At 41.4% G+C, this 20,133-nt stretch overlaps 1 protein-coding gene across 3 annotated transcripts in view; it reads right to left on the reverse strand.

Annotated features, from left to right (window-relative positions):
- Positions 1-20,133, reverse strand: part of GAB2 (GRB2 associated binding protein 2) — a 214,712-nt gene that overhangs the window by 54,303 nt on the left and 140,276 nt on the right. For 2 of the 3 annotated variants that reach the window (XM_012469578.2, XM_021671824.2), the window contains one exon: positions 9,885-10,185. In XM_012469578.2, the coding sequence (XP_012325001.1) occupies positions 9,885-10,146 (262 nt within the window). In that variant the 5' untranslated portion in view covers positions 10,147-10,185. Of the gene's footprint in view, positions 1-9,884; positions 10,186-19,282; positions 19,435-20,133 lie in introns of those variants that run through there. The other variant, XM_012469580.2, reaches the window with a different exon arrangement.

Raw genomic sequence — 20,133 nt, forward strand, 5'->3', positions numbered from 1 at the left:
TCAAGGTACAACTTGGGCTGTTGCTTGAGAGGGTGGAAGTCCCAAGCCTTGCAGCTTCCACATGGTGTTGGGCCTGCAGGTGCCTGCAGGTGGAAGTCAGGAATTGAGGTGTAGGACCCTCTGCCTAGATTTCAGGGGATATATGGAAACGTCTGAATGCCCAGGCAGAAGTTTGCTGCAGGGTTGGGGCCCTCATGGAAAACCTCTGCTAGGGCAGTGCAGAAGGGAATTGTGAGGTTGGAGCCCCCCACGCAGAGTCCCTTCTGGGGGCACTGCCTAGTGAAACTGTGAGAGAGGGGCCACCATCTTCCAGACCTCAGAATGGTAGATCCACTGACAGCTTGCACTGTGCACCTGGAAAAGCCACAGACATTCAACACTAGCCTGTAAAATCAGCCAGAAGGGGTGCTATACCTTGCAAAGCTACAGGGGTGGAGCTACCCAAGGCTATAGGAGCCTACTTCTCACACCAGTGTGACCCAGATGTGAAACATGGAGTCAAATGAGATCATTTTAGAGCTTTAAGATTTGACTGCCTCACTGAATTGTGGACTTGCATGGGGCCTGTAATCCCTTTGTTTTGGTCAATTTCTCCCATTTAGAATGGCTGTATTTACCGTGCCTGTATCCCCATTGTATCTAGGAAATAACTAACTTGTGTTTGATTTTACAGGCTCATAGGCGGAACGCCTTGTCTCAAATGAGATTCTGGATTGTGGACTTTTGAGTTAATGCTGAAATTAGTTAAGACTTTAGGGGACTATTCAGAAGGCATGACTAGTTTTAAAATGTGAGATGAGATTTGGGAGGGGTCAGGGGGGTGGAATGATATGTTTTGGCTGTGTCCCCACCCAAATCACACCTTGAATTCCCACATGTTGTTGGAAGGACCTGGTGGGAGGTAACTGAATCATGGGGGCAGGCCTCTCCCAGGCTATTCTCATGATATCTGATGGTTTTAAAAAGAGGAGTTCCCCTTCACAAGCTCTCTCTCTTGGCCTGCTGCCATCCATGTAAGACATGACTTATTCCTCCTTGCCTTCTGCCATGATTGTGAGGCCTCTCCAGCCATGTGGAGCTATAAGTCCATTAAAACTTTTTTTTTTTTTTGGTAAATTGCCCAGTCTTGGATATGTCTTTATCAGCAGTATGAGAACGGACTAATACACTGGGTAATATAGTGAGACCCTGTCTCTACAAAAATTTCAAAAATTAGCTGGGTGTGGTGGTGTGCATCTGTAGTCCCAGATACTTGGAGGCTGAGGTGGGAGGATCACTTGAGTCTGGGAGGCCGTGATTGTGCCACTGCACTCCAGCCTGGGCAAAGACAGACAAACGAGAGAGACAGAGAGAGAGAGAGAGAGAGACACACACACACACACACACACACACACACACAGAATGATGGATGGACAAATGGACAGATAGAAGGAAGGGAAGAGAGGAAAAGAGGGAGTATCTGCTTGAAAGAGGCACCACATATGATGAAACCTCTACAGGAGCAAACTGGGAGCAGGGACATGGGATTGAACAACTTCAGGGGATACCAGTACACAAAAACAATGTGAATTGTCCCTTGGGAAATGTGCAACTCGAGTGCTGCCAGTGGGTTCTATGTCTGTCTGGATACATCCATGGGGAAGCAGAAGCATGGGCTGAGAACAGAAACTATTTTATCCCTATTATACAAAAGGAAGTTGAGACTTTATCAAGTGACCTGCTCATGTAATTGCAGAATGGTGATTTGAACTCAGACATCCTTGTTCCCAGCATACAGACTAAGCAATAGAGCCTGGTGACTGGATTAAAGCCCTTGAAATTACTAATTAGGAATATTCCAGACCAAGGACTTTGGCACTATGGGTTAGTAAGGAGGGAGAACCTGAGCCAGCCATATGGACTCCTGGTGGGTGCTTCCAGTTCAATGCATAGTCTCTAAAGGGGCAAAAATATCCAGGCCTGGTTCTGGTAGATGCTTATATTCCAGGAGGACAGGGACAAAAAGACAGCATATCAGAATGCAAAGTCAGGTCTGGGTTAGACTAGAATCCCAACTCTCCCATCTTCTAGTGTATAAAATTGTTGCTGCTTCAAAGGAGTACTATGACTTTTTAGTGGGAATTTATGTAAAGTCTCAACTTTCATAGAATAGATGGCTCAATACATAGCTGCGATTATTTCTTTTTGTGGCCACCAAGGGTTAGGTGCTCTTCACCTAAGGCAGGTGCTGACATGAAGACTCAGGTGACTGGATTGTTCTCAACAGGCTCTAGTAAAAGGAAAGCAGTGTTGCATCAAGGAAGAGTTTCTGGGACTGGAAGAGATGGGTAGCCCTTCTGAATGAACCCAGCCCAGGATGCAAGGTGGGTAGATGGAGAAGATCGTTAGCCCTGGGGAGTTATAGAAGTGCTAGGCAGGAAAGAAAAAGTACTCAGTTTTGTCATTTGAAAAATGGAAATAAAGGTGATAAAGTGATTAAATGAAACAGGCTACTAAGCAAAAGAAAGTAGTCACATGTTAACTTTCTGTTTCTTCTCAGATCCCAATTCTCAGTTAAAAAAAAAAAACACTAACTGAATAATTAAACTTTAATTTTTTACCTCAAGGTTTTATAGATATAATCCAGTTTTAGGAAAATCACCATGTGACTGAATCTTTTAACATACCAGATTCTCCTCTGAGACTGAAGAAAGGCCAATTGCTTACAACAGAAGGATCTCACAAAGAACCCTAAACCTCTATCATAGACATATATTTGCTCTGATAATTAAACCACTAGTTATCAAATAATTCCTTAAAAAAGACTGAAGAAAATATGTAGATGCATATGTGTATATACATATTTGTGTGTGCGTATATATATTAAAAAATATACACATGTACAGATTTATATATCTATGAATATATTTCTGGCTGGGTGTGGTGGCTCATGCCTGTAATCCCAGAACTTTTGGGAGGCCGAGGTGGGTGGATCACCTGAGGTCAGGAGTTCAAGACCAGCCTGATCAACATGGTGAAACCCCATCTCTACTGAAAATTCAAAATTTGCCAGGCATGGTGGTGCATGCCTGTAATCCCAGCTACTCAAGAGGCTGAGGCAGGAGAATCACTTGAACCTGGGAGGTAGAGACTGCAGTAAGCCAAGATCATGCCACTGCTTTCCAGCCTGGGTGACAAAGTAAGATGCAGCCTCAAAAAAAAAAAAAAAAAAAGAATATAAAGAATATATTTCCTAGCCAGGTGCAGTGGTACAGGCCTGTAGTCTCAGCTACTTGGAAGGCTGAGGTGGGAAGACTGCTTAAGCCCCAGAGTTCGAGGCTGCAGTAAGCTGTGATTACGACACCGTAAGCCAGCCTGAGTGACAGGGGTCGAAAGACCCTGCCTCTCAAAAAAAATACTGCTCACTGCAGTCTTGAACTCCTGGGCTCAAGCAGTCTTTCCCTTTTAACCTCCCAAGAAGCTGGGATTACAGGCTAGGAAATATTTAATATTTAATAAGACCACAGACAAAATACTCAATTATTTGTCACCCTCGAATACTCTTCTCTTTCCTTTCCTAAGCTGGTGGTGCATGTGTCGCTCATCTTGGTGATTCCTGTTACAGCATGCCTCTAGGACTACCTGGTTGCATGCCTGTGCCTTCCTCTAGGCTATGATGTCTGAGCACTGAGACGCTACTGTTCATCTTTGTAGCCTCATTGGTTATGACAGGAACTTGCATAAAATAAATGCTCCATAAGGTTTGCTGAATGAATAATGTGTGAATCAACAAATGAACCTTGCTACCAAAGAAAGCAAGTCCAGATAATGTAGTTTCTACATTTTCATTGTACTGAAGTCCTATATAGTAAAAGGATTCAGACTATCTTTTAAACATGTGATTTAAAAAAAAGATATCTGCACTGAGTAATTTTTGCCACATCTCAAGAATATATTTTCTTGATGAGAAGACCTCCAATCCCACAAGAAAATAATTCAATTAAAAGCAATTTGCTTTTTGGTTATATTTTTCCCCACTCATACCTATTTCTTAAAAAGGTGAGGTATTTATTGGACCCATTTCTCACATTGTTAGAGTAGGTAGCTAGGCAGACATGAGCAGGGCAGGAGAGGCCCCTGCCCACATCCCACGAGGACTGTCAGGCAACTATCAGGGGAAATCAGGCGGTTGTTAAAGTGTCGCACTAAAATAATAATTGGTTGCAGCTGTTGCTGGAAAATACTGTCTCCCAATAGATAGAAAACACCTGAAACTGGTGATCAGCAGCTTGCTGATAAAATCTCAGGAGTTAGGCAAGTGCACTCAAGCAGGCATACTAAGAGGCAAAATGGCAGAGTTTAACTGGTATTTGGCCTTCCTCTAGAACACTTGACTGGTAAAAGGATGCCTCAAGTGAGCATGTACACAACTTCAGTAAACACACGGGACAGGTAAGGGAAAAACACCTCAAGTGAGCATGTCTATAGCTTTAGTAAACACACTGAGCATGCGGCCCCTCCTAAGTGCTGGCAGCCCGCTGCATACGCAGATAGCCCTCTTCAAAAGAAGAAGGTGGGGACGGACACAACTCCCAGAAGCATGCCAATATGTAAAACTCCAGGTCAAAGGTCAAACAGTGCACTGAAATCTCTTAAGTTGCTTGCCTGGCCCTCTTCCAAGCGTTCTTTACTACTCTTTGTTCCTGCTTTAACACTTAATAAACTTTCACCCCTCTTCTAAAACATGCCTCCGTGTCTCACTCTGCCTTATGCCTTTGGTCAAATTCTTTCTTCTGAGGAGGCAAGAACTGAAGTTGCTGCAGACCCAGATAGATTTACTGCTGCTAACAACATTTATGAAAGCCTTGAGTGTGTTTGTGGAGATTTTTTCCCCTGCCTTTTTTTTTTTTTTTTTTGGGAGACAGTTTCACTCTTGTTGCCCAGGCTGGAGTGCAATAGCGTGGTCTCGGCTCACTGCAACCTCTGCCTCCCAGGTTCAAGTGATTCTCCTGCCTTAGCCTCCTAAATAGTTGGGATTACAGGCACACACCAGCAGGCCCAGCTAATATTTGTATTTTTAGTAGAGACAGGATTTCACCATATTGGCCAGGCTGGTCTCGAACTCCTGACCTCAGGTGATCTGCCTAGCTTGACCTCCCAAAGCGCTGGGATTACAGGCGTTAGCCACTGCGCCCACCCTATTTATTTATTTATTTATTTATTTATTTATTTATTTATTTATTTATTTTTTAAGTTTTTGAGACAGGATCTCCCTCTGTGGCCCAGGCTAGAGTACAGTGGTACAATCTCAGGTTACTGCAACCTCTGCCTCCTGAGTTCAAGCAATTCTCTTGCCTCTGCCTCCAGAGTAGCTGGGATTACAGGCCTGTGCCACCACAGCCCAGCTAATTTTTGTAATTTTAGGACAGACGGGGTTTCACCATACTGGTCAGGCTGGTCTCGAACTTCATGCTTCAGGTGATCTGCCTGCCTCAACTTCCCAAAGTGCTGGGATTATAGGCATGAGGCACCACACCCACCTCCCCAGCCTTTTAATTAATTTCTTATTCCCCACCCCCAACTTTTTTGTTATTTTTTTTGGACACAGGGTCTCGTTCTGTCATCCAGGCTGGAGTACAGTAGCGTGATCACAGCTCACTACAACCTTGAATTCGTGGCATCAACCAATCCTCCCACTTCAGCCTCCCTAGTAGCTGGGATTACAAGTGTGCTACCACACCCAGCTAATTTCTATATTTTATTAAAGTAAAAAGGTTTCAGCTAACCATGATTGTGTCACTGCACTCCAGTCTTGCTATGTCGCCAAGGCTAGGGCCCTTTTCCCTCCCCCTCTTTTTTTTTTTTCGCTGAACATGCATTGCTCTTCATTAGGAATAAAATAAAGGAGAAAAACAAAAACAATCTCCATGAAACCTATAAATGACAAAGATTTGGGGAAAACAGGAAATTCCACTCAGGAAGCAAGAAGATTATAGCAAAGAACTTAACAATACATAGGGGCTGATTACCCTTCCCCAAAGAAGATAAAAATCACAGAATTCCTAGATTAGGACATCTAGGTCAGGCCTGAATGGCTACATAATTTGCAGAGGCCAGTGTAAAATGAAAACGTAGAACCTCCTGTTAAAAAAACTATTAAGAACTTCAATATGGTAACAGCAGAGTGTTAAACCAAGTGCAGGCTCTTCTAAAAATGGGGCTCTTTGTGACTACACAGGTCACATGTCCATGAAGCTGGTCCTATGTGCTTTCTAAGGAATTATTGGACATCTAGTGGTTTAATTATCAGAGCAAATATATGTCTAAAACAGAGGTTTAGGCTTAGGTTCCCTAACCTGGCTGGTCCTCAGAATCACCTGCGAAACTTTTTTTAAAGAAGGAGACATAATTTAAGTGCCATAAATTTCAGCATTTTAAAGTGCAAAATTCAGTGGTTTTTAGTATACTCATAAAAGTGTACAGCTATCATCACAATCTAATTCCAGAACATCTTTACCACTCCAAAAAGAAACCCCATACTCATGAGCAGTCACTTCCCATACCGCCACTCTCAGTCACCACCAATGTACTTTGTCTCTGTGGATTTGCCTACTCTGAACCTTCATATAAATGGAATCACAAAAAGATGGTTCTCTATGTCTTCTTTCACTTAATGTATGTTTTCAGTACTTCATACCATTTATGGCTTAGTAATACATATGTATATACCATATTTTATTTATTGATGGATATTTGGGTTTTTTCCACTTTTTGGCTATTATAAATAATAATGCTGTGGACATTCCTGTACAAGTTTTTGTGTGAACATGTTTTCATTCCTCTTGGGAATATGCCTAAGAGAAGAATTGCTGGGTCATACAGTAACTGTCTAATTGCCACACTGTTTTCTGCAGTGTCTGTATTATTTTACATTCCTACAAGCAAAGTATAAAGTGGGGCGTATGAGGAATGTATTTTTCCACATCTTTTCCAGCATGTATTATTGTCTGCATTTTTTATTACAGCCACCCCAGTGGGTATGAAGTAGTATCTCACTGTGGTTTTCCCTAATGGCTACTGTTATTCAGCATCTTTTCATGTGTTTATTGGTCATTTGTATATCTTCTTTGGAGAACTGTCTATCCAGATCATTTGCACATTTTAAAACTGGATCTTTCTGTTATTCAGTTCTAAGAGTTCTTTATATATTCTAGATTCTAGACCACTGTCAGATATAAAATTCTAAAATATTTTCTCCCATTCTGTGGGAGGAATTTTAAAAAACTATTGACTCCTTTGTCCTAAATCAGATCTACTGAATCAACATCTAGAATTTAAAAGAAAAAAATGTTTCGGGTGATTTTGATGATCTACCAGATCTAGGAATCAATGATCCAGCCCACTGCTATTCAAGCTTTAATGTGCATACTACAAATCATCTGGCGTTCTTGATAAAAATCTACATTTTGAGGGAAATATAAAATCACCATCAGAACACCACAGTAATAGCTGTTGGAAATTAGCACTTTGGGAGGCTGAGGCGGGCAGATCACAAGGTCAGAAGATTGAGACCATCCTGGCTAACACGGTGAAACCCTGTCTCTACTAAAAATACAAAAAAATTATCTGGACGTGCTGGCACATGTCTGTAGTCCCAGCTTCTCAGGAGGCTGAGGCAGGAGAATTGTTTGAACCTGGGAGGAGGAGGTTGCAGTGAGGTGACGCTGCGCCACTGCACTCCAGCCTGGGTGACAGAATGAGACCGTCTCAAAAAAAAAGAAAGAAAGAAATATGATTCATTGATGAATGCTAAAATCAGTGGGCAAAAGTTTTTTTTTTTTTTTTCTGGTGGGTAAAAGGTTGCTTTTTTCTTTTTTTCTAGTGGGCAAAAGTTTAAGGAGAAAAAGGATATTTTCATATTCTCAAGTATCTTCTAAATGTTTATTAGTTACAAAAATAAAGACAGTAACTTTACAGTTGAGAAACCAGGTAGGTACCACCTTAATCAAGTGATCAAAGTTAATGTGATCAGTAATAAGACATACAGACAGCATATGCCCTCGGATTTAACATGCTGAGAAAAGCACATCAACTTTGTGGTAATCTTCCCCAAAACTGACAACCTCAGTCTAAACCATGAGAAAACATCAGCCAAACCCCAGTTGAGCGATATTTTACAAAATACCTAACCAATACTCTTTCAAAGTGTCAAGGTTTATTAAAAAAAGACTGAAGTACTGTCACAGATTCGAGGAGACTCAGAGACATAACACTAAATCTAATGTGAAAGCTCAGTGAATAGCAGATAGGAACTTGCTGTACTATTTTTGTAACCCTTCTGTACATCTAAAATTATTTCAAAATAAGAAGTTTTTAAACTATGCAGATTCTGACAGTGTATGGTTAGTGAAAGCTTCATATTCTATCTTTCTTTTTTTGAGACAGAGTCTTGCTCTGTCGCCCAGGCTGGAGTGCAGTGGTGCAATCTGAGCTCACTGCAGCCTCTGCCTCCCGGGTTCCAGTGATCTCTTGCCTCAGCCTCCTGGGTAGCTGGGATTATAGGCACATGCCACCACACCCAGCTAATTTTTGTATTTTTAGTAAAGACGGGGTTTCACCATGTTGGGCAGGCTGGTCTTGACCTACTGACCTCAGGTGATCTGCCTGCCTTGGCCTCCCAAAGTGCTGGCTGGTATTATAGGTGTGAGCCACCATGCCCAGCCCACATTCTGTTTTTCTAGCAGGTTCCCAGTAGAGGCTGATGCTGCTGGTCCACAACCCCCACCCTGAATAGGAAGAGTTTAGAACAGAGGTTCTCAAACTTAACCTTGTATCAGAATAACTTGGATGGTTTTAAAAAACAGATTGTTGAGTTTTACTCCCAGAGTTTCTGATTTAGTACATCTAGGGTGGGACCCCCAAATTTGCATTTCTACCAACTTCCGAGGTGACACTGATGTTGCTGATCAGCTAAGAAAGAATGATTTTTATGTTTTTCAAGGGCTATAAAGAAAATTAAAAAAAAAGGAATATGAAACAGACACTTTATGTGGCCTTCAAAGCCTAAAATATTTACAGAAAATGGATGCCAAGCCCTGGATCCTTGCTTATGCAGAATGAAGCCTTTAAAAGACACGAATGGCTGGGTCCAGGACTCAGAGATTCTTCAGTGATCTGGCATGGCTCCTCAGCATCAATATTTTTTAACAATGCTCCTCCTTAATTCCAATGTGCAACCAGACTGCCTGCCCCAGCAAAAACTCTGCTCTTCAACCATCCCAGAAAGCTCAGGATGAGCCTAAACAAATGTCAAGGAGCATTTCTACAATTTAACACTCATTTCAAAAAGGTAAGCTACTCTTTTGTGAAGGTTATCAAAATCCAGACATAAATCAGTATTTCCTCCTTTTATCCCCTCCCAAGTGAATACAAATGAACATGGGATCATCAATAATCTTACAAAGAACCCACACAAACAAGGTTCAAGTGTGACTGTGCAGGATGGCCTGAAATGGGCTAGGACAGACAGAGATGAAGCAGAGAAGGGATCAAGGTGAGACTTTCCCTATGAGACGGTGACAGGTAATGCGATACAGAGTGCTAGACAGCACAAGGAAGGGAGAAAGTGGGAGGGCGGAGGTATGGCAGTGGAGTTGAGGCACCTCAGGAAACACCACAAATACCTTTAGCTTTATCACAATCCCAACACTTTTTGGTTTCCTGTTTGAGCATAATTAGGGGCAGGGGTCCCTCTAATATTTGGCCAACCTCTTCACACTCTTTACCCTTTATCTGTGAACACTCTTCCAACAGGAAACATTAGCTAAAGCCTGCTCTCTCTGCTCCAGGAATCCAAGGGCCTCACCTCAGCCCCCTGTGAGAAAAGTCTGTGTGTGCTCTCATACCTGTGCTCTCCTCAGCCTGATTGAAGCCACAGATCTGGCAGATGCTCTGGACCCACTTATTCATGTCCTCTTCCGTCTCAGCCACCAGGTAAAAGGTGCGCTCACTGGTCTTGATGTCAAACACAAAACTATCCTGCAGCTCCTTCTTGTTAAAGGTCAGGCCTGCATCTACCTGTTCACAGAAGTTCAGGTTGATGATCCGCAGAGGCTTCTTGGAGTGATCGTTCTTGTAGTATTCCAGAACATCTGGGTCACCGCTCATCCGGCCACTCCGTAGGATAAACCAGCGTTTCTTCCAGGCCTAAATCACATCAGGAAGAAGTAAGAAGAGGAGGAAGAAGTCATTAGTTATTTTAAAGCTTTTTTCTTTTAGGGATGGGTCTTGCCCTGTTGCCCAGGCTGGAGTGCAGTGGCACAATCAAAGCTCACTGTAACCTTGAACTCCTGGGCTCAAACGATCCTCCTACCTCAGCCTCTCGGGTGGCTGGGACTACAGACGCATACCACCACGCCCAGCTAATTAAAAAATTTTTTTGTAGAGACGAAGTCTTGCTATGTTGCCTAGGCTGGTCTCAAATTCCTGGTCTCAAGAGACCTCCTAACTCAGCCTCCTAAAGCGCTGGGATTATAAGTATGAGCCACTGTACCTGACCTTAAAGCTTTTAATAGGTCCTCAGATAACATAGGTTAAAGATGGGGATTGTGGGACCTGCAGGCTGCAACATGACCTGTCCCCCTTTCAGATTTCCCAAGTTTCAAAAATGGAGGATGATCTTAGAATGCATATTTGTGCAGCATCTCACTATGGAAACAGGGTCTTATAAAGTAAGATGTGGCATTTCCACTGTTTAGATCAGGAAGTTAGATGACAACACTTCACAGCAACTATTTCTTTAGGCTGGAATACAGATCCAAACTCACAGCACTTTTAGGCAAAGTAAAACTTGCAAAGCCGTAATCAGTTTATCCATGGGGACCCCCACTAAGGTAAAGTGAGTTAAAGTAACAATGTTACACACAGTAAGTAGCAGAAAAACAAGTTTTCTAACTTTTAGTACAACCTGCTTCTAACAAAAACATGATGCCTTAGAAGAATCACAGAGAAACCCCTCTAAACCACGTAACTTCAGTATTTTTTTTCCTGTCTTGTTCACTGGTGTTTTTTTAGTTCTTATATAATGTCTTGTACATAATGAACTTTCAATATTTATTACTGAATGAGTAAACTCCTTCTACCATTCCATACTATAGAATTGAACATGTGATTACATATTCCACCAAGTTGTCTTCCATATTCCATTTCTTCAAAAAGACTGAGTAATCTGTGAGCAGACACCACACAAATACTACATATAACAGATATCTGGGTTTGGTTTATGCTTTACCACTGATTTGCTGTGTGAATTTTTTTTTTAGATTTTTTTTTCAATTTCGCTCTGTTGCCCAGGTTGGAGTGCAATGGTACAATCTTGGCTTACTGTAATCTCCGCCTCCTGGGTTCAAGCAATTCTCCTGCCTCAGCCTCCCGAGTAGCGGGGATTACAGGTACCCACCACCATGCCCGGCTAATTTTTGTATTTTTAGTAGAGATAGGGTTTCACCAAGTTGGCCAGGCTGGTCTCAAACTCCTGACCTCAGGTGATTACCTGCTTCAGCCTCCCAAAGTGCTGGGATTACAGGCATGAGCCACTGCACCCGGCACTGTGTAATTTTCGATTAAGTAATTTACCTCGTTGGACTCTGCCTCATCTATATAATGAAAATCACTACCACAGCCACCACCATCTGCCCTACCTACCTCATAGGGTTATTATGCAAATAAGCCTAAAGCACTCTGTATATACCCTGAAGCACTACAAGTTTCGAGGATTTGATTATCACAATTCTTTAGACCCCATGGGATCTACACTCCATTAATTCTACCATCTTTTCACTCTCACTTTTCATCCCTGTCCTCATTTCTTTCCTTATCCAATTCTGTTTCTGTGATCCATCATCATAATCATTCCCTTGCTTCTTTCTCCATTCCTCTTACTTATCCAGCAAACCCCAGCTAAGTCTAATGCTCTGCCGACTGTACCTGCTTAGCTGTACACAGATGGAGAAAATCATATGACCATGCCGACTGGTCTCACTTTTACTTCAAGTGGCCCCTCATGCTGCCCAACAATCCTACTATATTTACCTAGTTAATACTTTCTCCTGTACTTTGGCAACAATCTCTTAGCTTCTTTCTCTTTAAACCTCCAATGCCTCCACTCTTTTATATCTTATTTCATAAGACAACATAAACAATCAAAAGAAAATTTACACATGCTTCAGGACCCCATTTACCATCCTGCCTGCACCTGTAGCTATCTACTCTTTTACTAGAGAGCATAGACAGCCCATCCTATCAAGGCCAACCTTTTTCCATCTGTGCAGAGATAGCACTTCAGCAATTCTCCCCTTCTTCAGAATCATTGCATTTTTCCTCCTGACTAGGATTATTCCCATCAATACACCAACTTCTCCTATCTCAGAAGAAAAAATTAAAAGCTTGACTTGTTCCCACAATTCTTTACCAACTATGGCCCAGTTTTTCTACCTCTCTTTATAGTTACACTTCAAAGAGTATTCTATACTACTAATCTTTGTTTCCTCCCCTCTTATGTGAAGGCACTCTAACCAGGCTACCCCCATCCCCCCCACCACCCCAACTGCACCTCCGAAATAGCTCATCGAAGCTGTCAAAGACTTTACTGTTGATAAATTGACTCATGGGCCTTAGCTTGAGCTCTCTGCAACATCCAACAACAGTTTATTATTTCTTCATCCTTGAAACACTTTCTTCACCTAGCTTCAGCATGCACTCTCAATTATGTACCGGGCCTCTCTTTTTCAATATCCAGTGCTGGTTCTTCTTCATCTCCCCAACCTCCAAAGTTAGAATGCCCCAATGCTCAATTCTGAGATTTCTTTTTTTTTCTACACCAACTCTCTAGGTCATTTTATTCAGTTTCACAGCTTTAAAAAACCATCAAATTGCTGCGATTCCCAAATTTATATCTCTAGCCTTAGAGTTGTATATCCAACTCTTCACTAGTAGGTATCTCAAAATTAATGTGTTCAAAACTGAGGTCCTGATGTCTCCCAGACTTGTTCTACCTGCACTCTCTCCCATCTCAGTTACCAGCACCTCTGGCCTTCCAGTTGTCAGACCAAAAATCTGGATATCATAGTTGACTCATTTCATACTCTACATCTAACTCATCAGCAAATCCTGTCAGTTCAGACAGTTCCGAATATATCAACAATGAGCTCGCTTCTCCTCACCTCCACTGTTGCTCACCTGGCCTAGTCCACCATTTTGTAGTCTTCCTGCTTCCACCCCTTCATCCTGAAGTCTATCCTCAACCGCAAAGTTAGAAAGCAGGAAGTAAATCAGAACATGCCACTTCTCCGCATACAACCTGTAAAGGTTGTTATCTCAGAGTAAAGCCAAAGTTCCCACAATGGCCCACAGGCCTGATGGGACTGGGCCTCATACCAATCCCTTGCCTCAGCTCCTGCTGCCCTCAGCCTTGCCTATTATGCTCTGACCACGTGACCTTACACACTCTGCCAGGCAGGCTCTTGCCTCAGGGTCTTTAATCTAGTTGTTCCCTGGCCCTGGAACACTCGTCCCCCAGATACTTCCATTGCTTATTCTTTTTTTCAAGTCCTTATTCAAATGTCACATTACTGGAAGGGAGGCTATTCCTGGTCCCCGATGCTCCCACTCTCTTTTCCCCTTACCCTGCTTTACTGGTCCCACAAAGCATGTACACCCCCAACAATACCACATTTTTGTGACTTTTCCGCACCTACCTTCTAGAAAGTAACAAGGAATGGCTCTTTTTATTCCATGATGCATCCTTGGTGTTTAAAATACTCCCTGGCACATAGCTAGTAATCAATAAATATATATTAATGAATCATTTCCTTATATAAAATCCTCATAGCATCTAGCAGGTCAAAGGAGACATAACTGGTACCTACTAAGCCTTAGATTTAAATGAAAATTGAGGTATAGCCAGATAGGATAGAGCTGAGAAAAACAAAAATAAGTATTATTTATCTATAGTCACTAAAATCTTGGCCAGGTCACTGCTTTCAGAATTGTGTGCCTGTGTGTGCTGCAGGTGCACACACAGACAACGCAGTGTGTGGGCACCAAAGGTGCATTTTTAAAAGATCTGTTTATAGTTTAGCTGGTGTTTAAGTTGCTGTGTCTCCTTTAGTCTTGTCTCTGTGGAAAGAGCTGTCCCCAAATCTCTGGTGTGCAGGTGCAAGCACAAACAAATATATAAAGACACCCTCATGAACAAGAAAACCATGTTTGCTACAGATGATATCAGAGCCTGTCAGGTTCCAAGGAAGTAGTGTAGGCTGATAAATGGCTGCCTACAAAATACTGATAAATTTATGACAGAGTCAGCAAGGCTGTCTAGTCTAGTCCCAAATTCACACATCCCTCTTTCACCACAACACCTTTCTCCACTTCCATGTTTTATTTATTCATATATTTTTTTAGACAGAGTGCCCAGGCTGGGGTGCAGTGGCGTGATATCAGCTCACTGCAACCACAGCCTCCCAGCTTCAGGCAATTCTCCCGCCTCCACCTCTCTTGAGTAGCTGGGATTACATTTTTCTATTTTAGTAGAGATGGTGTTTCACCATGTTAGCCAGGCTGTCGTTAAACTCCTAACCTTAATTGATGTGCCCACCTCAGCCTCCCAAAATAGTGGGATTACAGGTGTGAGCCACAGCAGGCGGCCCTATGTGTTTTTTAAAAGTCAAACAATTCAGAACCAAGTATTAGCAACTCAAAGTCAACAACAACTTCCCTGATCTATTCATCTCAAGTAGACCTCTATTTCCTCTGAACCTTCATAATGCGTTTTATGTACTTTTCAAGGCATGTCACTTTTTACAACAATTACGAATGTTTTTGTACTTGTCTCTTCCCAGCTAGGTCACAAACAAATCTTTATTGCCAAACCTTTCTTACATCTCTCATCTCAATTATGCTTCCTTCCTCCATCACTCTTTCCTTCCTTTGTTAACTTGCATCCAACAAATAATTATTCAGTGCTTACTAAGCTCCAGGCATTATTCTAATGCTGAGGATACAACATGAATTCTTGGTCTTGCAGAATTTACAGGAGCACTAAAATTACTTATTATTCTCCGAATAGTAAGTCATGTAATTTCATGACTTTAAGTCTTTGCACAAGCTATGGCTTCTGCATAGAATGGCTTTCACCTTACCTCATCCATCTGGAGAATTTCTATGTTCTCTCAGTGCCAGTGCAAGTGTCACTTCTCCTGGAAGGCCTTTACTGACTCCCCCAGGTAGAGCTGGTGCTTCTGCTTGTGTTCCCTTACTAACCTGTGCTTATCCCATGTTGGCATTTCTTCCCCTGGGTTTGGCATTTCTACTCCCTGCTTTGGCATTGCAAATGCTTATATGTCTTTCTCCCCTTTAAGTTCTGAGTACCCTGAGGTTAAGGTCCAATGTGGCCAACATCTACATGGCAGAGTGCTTAACACATATGGGAGCTCAGTAAAGATGTGCTGACTTTTTTTCATTCCATGAATATGTCAATTCGTTCAAACTAATAAAACTTAAAATACATGTAAGCTTTCACAGTAGGAAGTAAGAAGGACAGCAAGAGGATTACAGACAGGAGAATAAGATGAAGGTGTGTAACAGATTCTCTATGATGTGAGTTCTTTAGCATCTTGTTACCTTCATTCTGATGAGTGTGGTACCCATGTAAAAAATATTTATAAGGGAGTCTGGGAGCTTCACTTGAAAAGTGTCCCATGATATAGAAATGCAAAATCGCTGTTGGATTACTGACACACAATGCAAGGATAATATGGGACATGAGTCCTGAATATGCTATTAAAGAGAAAGCATTTTCGGGACTGTTCTAATGGCTATATAAAATCTCATACAAAAATTAACTCAAAATGGATTATGGACATACACATAAAATGCAAATAGAATTCAGCAATCTATAAAAATGCATGCTCAAACAGAATTTATTCCAAGGAGGTAAGGATGAATGCATATTTGAAATCAGTCATCTACCATATTAACAGGCTAAAGAAGAAAAATTGCATGATCATATCATGCAATGCAAAAAAACTGATAAAATTACATACTCATTCTTGATAAAAATTCTCAGAGAAACAGGAATAGAGGGGAGCTTCTTCAACTGGATAATGAGCATCAACAAAAGACCAACATCAAATGGTGTGTGTGTGTGTGTGTGTGTGTGTGTGTGTGTGTATTTTTTTAAGGCAAGGTCTCACTCTGTCAACCAGGCTGGAATGCAGTGGCATGAACATGGCTCACTGCAGCCTGGCCAACATGGTGGAACCCCATCTTTATTAAAATACAAAAATTAAGTCGCGTGGTGGCAGGCGCCTGTAATCCCATCTACTAGGGAGGCTGAGGCAGAATAATTGCTTGAACCCAGGAGGCAGAGGTTGCAGTGAGTTTAGATCATACCACTTCACTCCAGCCTGGGTAACAGAATGAGGCTCTGCCTTAAAAAAATAAAAAAAAGAAAGAAAGAAAAGAAAAATATCAAAATAATAATAATAATATCCCACAACAAAACTCTCAGGACTAATAAGTGAATTCAGCAAAGTCACAGGATACAAGATAATCATACAAAAATCAATTTACTTCTAACTAACAATGATATATGTGGGCATAAAAAATAAAAATATAATGCCATTTATAATTGCTCTTAAAAATTGAAAAGGTATAAATCTAAGAAAAACCCTGTGCAGGGCATGTATGCTGAAAAGTATACAAAGCTAATAAAAGAAATCAAAGAAGACATAAATAAATGAAGAGACATGCCATATTCATGGATTGGGTTGGAAAACTCAACTTGGTACATCTCCCTAAATTGCCATACAGGTTTAACACAATTCCCATCAAAACCCCAGCAAGAATGTTTGTAGATGTACATAACACTGCCCTAAAATGTGTATGAAAAGGCAAAGGAAGCACAAAAGCTAAGATAATTTTGAAAAATAAAATGGGAAGAATCAGTCTGCCAGATTTTAAGACTTATATAGCTATAATAATCAAGACTATGTAGCATTGGTGAAGAGACAGACAGAAAAATGGAATAGATCAATTCTTGGCTGTTTGGCTAAGATCAAGTGAAGAACAATGGACTAGAACAGAAAACCCAGAAACATACCCTCACAATATGATTTTTGACAAAGTTGTAAAAGCAACTCAGTGAAGAAAATAGCCAGGCGTGGTTCGTGCCTGTAATTCCAGTACTTTGGGAGGCCAAGGCAGGTAGATCACTTGAGGCCAGGAGTTCGAGATTGGCCTGGCCAACAAGGTGAAACCCTGTCTCTACTAAAAATATTAATACAAAAAGAAAAGAAAACATTGCCTTTTCAAGAAATAGTGCTGAAGCAATCAGGCATCCACCGGGGAGAAAAGATCTCAATCTAAGTCTCACATCTTATACAAAAGATGTGAATGAACTTGGAATAAATCATGGACTTAAATGTAAAATATAAAACTATAAAACATTTAGAAAAAAAGGTGAAAATCTTTGGGATTGAGGGTACATCTCATGAGAAATCAACAAGCTCTTTACATAGAATTCAGTAAAAACAAACACAAAATGTGCTGAATGCTTTGACAGATAACAGAAAGTGGCAAGGCCCAAAAATACCTCTTTGAAGTAACTTAACAATATTTACAAAGTTTCAGGAAGCTAGGACATTGGTATATATCCCTAAAACAAGAAGCAGACTTTTTTGTAAGTGCCATAAAAAGAGACATAATATGCTACTAGACCAATGAAGCAGGGAATCAAACTTTTAGGGTAAGAGAGAGCAACAGCATGAAAACATGAGAGAAAGCAAGCGTGTATGAGAGAGAAGGAGCAATGAACATAAACAATGAGTAAGGTAAGGTTTGATACACAGTTTTGTAAAGGAAGGAGAACAGGACTTTTTAAAATACAGCATACAGTATGACCAAGGCCTGGGCATGGGAACAGATAAGACAGTTTCAGAGAATGTGGGACAGTCTTCTGAATGTGGAAAGAGGGAGGAAAGGAAGAGTTTGGAGATCCTGCAAAGCCTTGACTGCCCCCGTAAGTAGTTTCGTCTTTCCTTATTTGTAACGGGGAGCCACTGAAGAGTAGAGATCAGCAGAGAAATGTCAACTGATGCTGTGCTCTTATCTATCTGGCAGAGTGAGGAAGACAAACCAGAAAAGGAAAGAGTAAGAGACAGGAGAACTATTGAGAAACTGTTGCAGTAGTCTGCAATGGTGAGAGAAGATGGAAATCTAAAGTAGGGTAGTAATGATGGAGACAAAAGAAAAAGCAATGAAAGTCACTTTACTTAACAATGGGGCTTTAAAAAGTATATGGATAGGGTCTACTGTCAAGAAAGTTAGAAAAAAATTTTTGTGTCTACGATAAAGGGTATGCCACTCCCATCTCTGATGAAACAGAAGTGACTGTTTTCCTTCTGTCAGAAAACAAACCATTTCACAACCATTAAGACCACAGACACAAAATGTGGGTACATATGACCTGGAAGTTGCATCACTCCTAGCTGTTGAGCAGACACTACATGTCACATGAACCTGTCTCTGTACTATGTGTTAGATCTCAAGGTCTTCAAGCATGTAGAATGAGGCTTATTGCTCTTGGCACTTCCTCTTATTGCTCTTGGCACCCAGAAAACTTAGGTGGGCCCCAATTTAGCTATGCAAGAGTGTTATGTTCCATTCTGGTGACCATGAAGGCACATGAAATTTTATCACACCAGGATTCTGCAAGATTCTGCCTGGGGTCATGATCACAGAGTTCTAAGATATAAAGGGCTGCTGATATGTGGAAGAGCAATTTGATTTATTTTTGGTGACTCAGCATTCTAAAATTGAACAAGTACCAGCAGGAGCAGGCTACGGAAAAGCCAATTTGGCTTTTTTAGAAAGTGAGAACTTTCTAAGTGAGTGGTCCAAAGCAGGTCCCTTAGAAACTGGAGAATACTCAACATTGGAGATTTTGAAGAAAGAGGCAAGGTGAGGGATCAGCAAACTTTGTTAAGGACAATTTTGGCCTTTATAGGCCATATTTTCTCTGTCATAACTACTCAGTTCTGTAATGGCATGACAGCAACCATACACAATTCATAAGCAAACAGGCATGGCTGTGTTCCCGTAAAACTGCTTAGAAAAAGAAGGTGTGGGCAAGGTTTGTTGACTTCTGGCCTAAACAAAGGGTGGGAGGGTTGGGGAGTGAGAGGGTAGAAGGGCTCAAAGAGTAGATCAACAGATAGATAAGAGACTAAGGTCTCCTCTCACCTACCTTGAGAGACTTAATTTTTTTCCCGCTTTTCTTGTTTTTTCTTTTTTTGTGTGAGACAGGGTCTTCCTCTGTTGCCCAGGCTGGAGTGAAGTAGAGCAAACATGGCTCACTGTAGCCTCAACCTCATGGGCTCAAGTGATCCTCCTGCCTCAGCCTCCCATTTAGCTGTGATTGCAGGATGTGCCACTACACCCAGCTAATTTTTTGTAGAGATGGTTCTCACTATGTTGGCTAGGCTAATATCAAATTCATGGGCTCAAGTAGTCCTCCCACCTTAGCCTCCCAAAGTGTTGGGATTACAAGTGACCCACTGCACCCAGCCCCTTATGTATTTTTTAACTAAGAAAGCATGATGTGGTTACACCTCATTTAATCAGATTACTGAGATTCTTGGAACAGGGGTATGTGTTCTGAATAACCATATCACCACCTGGGAGTTTCGCTAAGAAGTACGTGTGTGTGTGTGTGTGACAGAGAGTGAGAGAGAGTGTGTGTGTGTGTGTGTGTTGTCTATACACGTTATTGAATTTTTAAAAAATAAGGCAAAGAGTTTTTTGAAGATGCAAGTATTATGTTCTTAATATACCTGCCTAATAGATTTAAATGATTGATATCACCCAGTAACCTCCGTTAGATTCAGATTAACTATACTCCTCACTTGATAGCATTCTCTAGGTTTATTGGCAGTTATTGGTTTCACACTCTTCAGAAAGAGGGAAGTTAAAAGGACACGCCTGTTCCTAAGAGTTACGCAAAAGCCTCTTCCAAGAAATGTCTTGCCCCTTCTACAACTTTAGCCACAAGACACATGAGATTTGCTATCAGGAAAGATGATCTGAGATGCGAGAAGT

The sequence above is a fragment of the Aotus nancymaae genome, unplaced genomic scaffold (assembly GCF_030222135.1).
Source record: "Aotus nancymaae isolate 86718 unplaced genomic scaffold, 86718_ANA_hifiasm-v0.15.2.pri h1tg000059l, whole genome shotgun sequence".
NCBI lineage: Eukaryota > Metazoa > Chordata > Mammalia > Primates > Aotidae > Aotus > Aotus nancymaae.